General features: G+C 43.5%; 1 protein-coding gene across 1 annotated transcript; it reads left to right on the forward strand.

Moving 5' to 3' along the window:
* The first annotated feature begins 1,419 nt into the window (after positions 1-1,419).
* Positions 1,420-2,688, forward strand: LOC139431270 (uncharacterized). Its single transcript, XM_071198914.1, has one exon. The coding sequence runs from the start codon at positions 1,420-1,422 to the stop codon at positions 2,686-2,688; it is 1,269 nt and encodes a 422-aa protein (XP_071055015.1).
* The last annotated feature ends 291 nt before the right edge of the window (positions 2,689-2,979 follow it).

Consider the following 2,979-nt stretch of genomic DNA (forward strand, 5'->3'; position numbering starts at 1 on the left):
AACAATTTGTTGAGACAATCATAAAATTTTTAAAACTTAAAACAATAAATTTTGATTTTAATAAATTAAAACAACAGAAACATAATATGTTGCACGTACAAAGTGTGCTCAAGTTGACCACCATTCGCCGTCAAACCGGCTTCTCACTTCATTATGAGTAACTTTTCTAAGAGTATCGTATTACAGGCATCACGAATTTTTTGTTTAAGATGTTCAACGTTGTTTGTGGGAGTACTATATACAATATTCTTGATTGTGCCCCATAAAAAGAAGTCCATGCACTGGACCAGATCTTCCTATCCATCTCTCAGGATATACGCGGTTCATATATTGCGTAACAATTGCAGAATTGTGATAGAGCGCTCCATCTATTTGAAACTATACATTTTCCTGCATGAGAGATATATCTACCAATAAATCGGGCACTTCATTTTCTAAGAACTGGAGACAGATTGGTGCATTACAATTGTAATCGAAAAAATATGGACCCACTAAATATCGATCGATTATGCCGCACCATACATTAATTCCCAAGTGGCCTTGATTTTCGACTTCATTAATCTCATTAAGATTTTCAGTGGCCCAGTATCTTTCATTCTGCCTATTTGGAAGTCCATTACTTACAAATCGTTTCTCATCAGTCCATAAAATGTAATTATATATCCTTCTATTGTAGTTTTCCAATATGGCCATATCCGCTAAAAAATCTATGCGTTTATAACGATATATTTAACCCAATAACCCTGGACACATAGTAAGATGAGCGACAATTTTTAATTGCGCAAGAAATAGGCATCTAAAATTATAAATGTATGTCATTTTTTAATAAATAGTTATAAAGCAAAAGAACCAATAATAAGACAAATAATAATTAATTACTCCCGCGGGGGAGCTGGACCCCCACCGGGCGCGTCCCCAGGTGGCGGATAGGGGAACGCTCGCTTCGGCGAGTATCGGATTAACCCGACGCGGACCAACCAGCCTGGCTTCTATAGTCGGTTTTTTTGCCAGGACCGGCACGGCACCGGCTTGTTACGTCTCTTGTTCTTGTTCTTCGTCTTCTTTTTCGTTTTTATGTGATTGGCACGTATTTTGGAAACCCTGGGAGTGCTGACGAAGCCTCCGGTGTCTCGGCCGGGGGTGGAGGAGGCTGATGTGAGCTTGCTCTGCCGAGGGGGGACTGGGTACGTGTCAGAGGCCAGCCACTTCGGGCCCTGATCAGGTAGTGTAGAATGGATGCGGAGGTCGGAATCCGCATTGCCCCGAACGAGTATCGATTCGTCCGTGTTTATCCGGAATCGATAAAATGAGGGTTGGGCCCCGGGGAACTGGGGTAGGTTTCCTTAACCGAGGGTATACCCGTTCCCAACCATTCTCAGCCCGTTCCTTTCTACACGAAGCGCTGGTGAACCCAACAGAATGGAAAACTCAACGAGAAAACCCATTCAAGAGGCGCCCGCCTCTAAAAAAACGGGCAACTTGACGAACTCGGAAAAGGAGGTCACTCCCCGGTTCCTTGTCGTCAAGGCTTTGAACGGTTTGTCGTTCGACAAACTTAGCCCGTTCGTATTACAGAAGCAACTGTACGGATTGTTTGGAGAATTTAAGTCAATTAAGAAAACCAGGAAAGGCTTGTTGGTTGAAACCGCGTCTGCGGTACAAGCCAAACGAGTTCTAGTCACTAAGCGAATAGGTAACATAGATGTGAAGGTTAACCCGCATAGAGCCTTAAATACCTCGAAAGGCATTGTGTACTGTCCCGATTTGTTGAACTGCTCCTTGGAAGAAATCCAGGCGGAATTGATGCGCCAAGGGGTAATTGACGTGAGGAGGATCAAGTCCAAGAGAGAGGGTGTTCTCAGCGACACCCCCAATCACATACTCACGTTCAACAGCCCTATTCTGCCGAAAAAGGTGAAAGCGGCGTATTACTCATTGGATGTCAGGCTTTACATACCTGCTCCAATGAGATGTTTTAAATGTCAGCGTTACACATCTCTCCGATGTGAGGCCGAACAAATATGTGTGTGTGGGAAGGCTATCCACGAGGGGCGACCTTGCGAGGACTCCCTCGTTTGCGTTAATTGCGGCGGACCACGTTCGGCTCGGTCCAGATCCTGTCCCGTCTTCAAAAAAGAATCGGCGATTCAGGAAATGAAGACGAAGGATAAATTATCCTATCTTGAGGCAAAGCGACGGCTACAACAAACGACGGTACGCACACCCACTCAGGGTGTGTCGTATTCGTCTGCAACCGCTTCCTTGCCCAAGTACGATAGCCTGATCAAAGATTTAATACCCGCTATTGTAGCGGCCATCAAGCCGGTAATTAAATCGGAAGTAAAGGCTCAACCCTCGACCAGCACTTCCGGAAATCTAGGCGTGTTTAAAATTCCTCTGCCGGTAGATCTCACCGACAACGTAGAAACCTCAAGTCAGTTCTCCCATACGGAGACTGACGACTTGTCGGAAAACTCTACCGTCAATACTCGTAAGAAGAAGAGGGGATGGCAGAAGGGAAGGCCACGTAACGTGGTAACGCCCCCTAACGAAATCGTAGGTGGTGGCACACAGCCACCGCCTAGACAACCCCCAGGCGGGTCCATGGCGATGAAAGCGTCGCCGACGCTGCCGCGGCGAGCTTCCGTAGGAGGTCTTCCGTCAGCTTCTCCCGCAAAGGAAAGTTGATTATTTTAATATAGATAGTATTTACATAAATGTCTGTTTTTGTCTTTTATTTATTTATTATAGAGCATTTATTTATCTATATGTTTGTCCGTCCGTTTACACTTTTATTTTATTTATTTATCATAGAGCTTTTATTTACATACCTGTTTGTCCGTCCGTTTAAATTTCTATTTTATTTATTTATTATAGAGTTTTATTTATTTTCCTGTTTGTCCGTCTTTTTACATTTTATTTTACCTATTTATTAGTATAGCTTTATTTATACACTTATTTATTTACATATTTATTCTC

The sequence above is a fragment of the Onthophagus taurus genome, chromosome 8 (assembly GCF_036711975.1).
Source record: "Onthophagus taurus isolate NC chromosome 8, IU_Otau_3.0, whole genome shotgun sequence".
NCBI classification, from domain to species: Eukaryota; Metazoa; Arthropoda; class Insecta; order Coleoptera; family Scarabaeidae; genus Onthophagus; species Onthophagus taurus.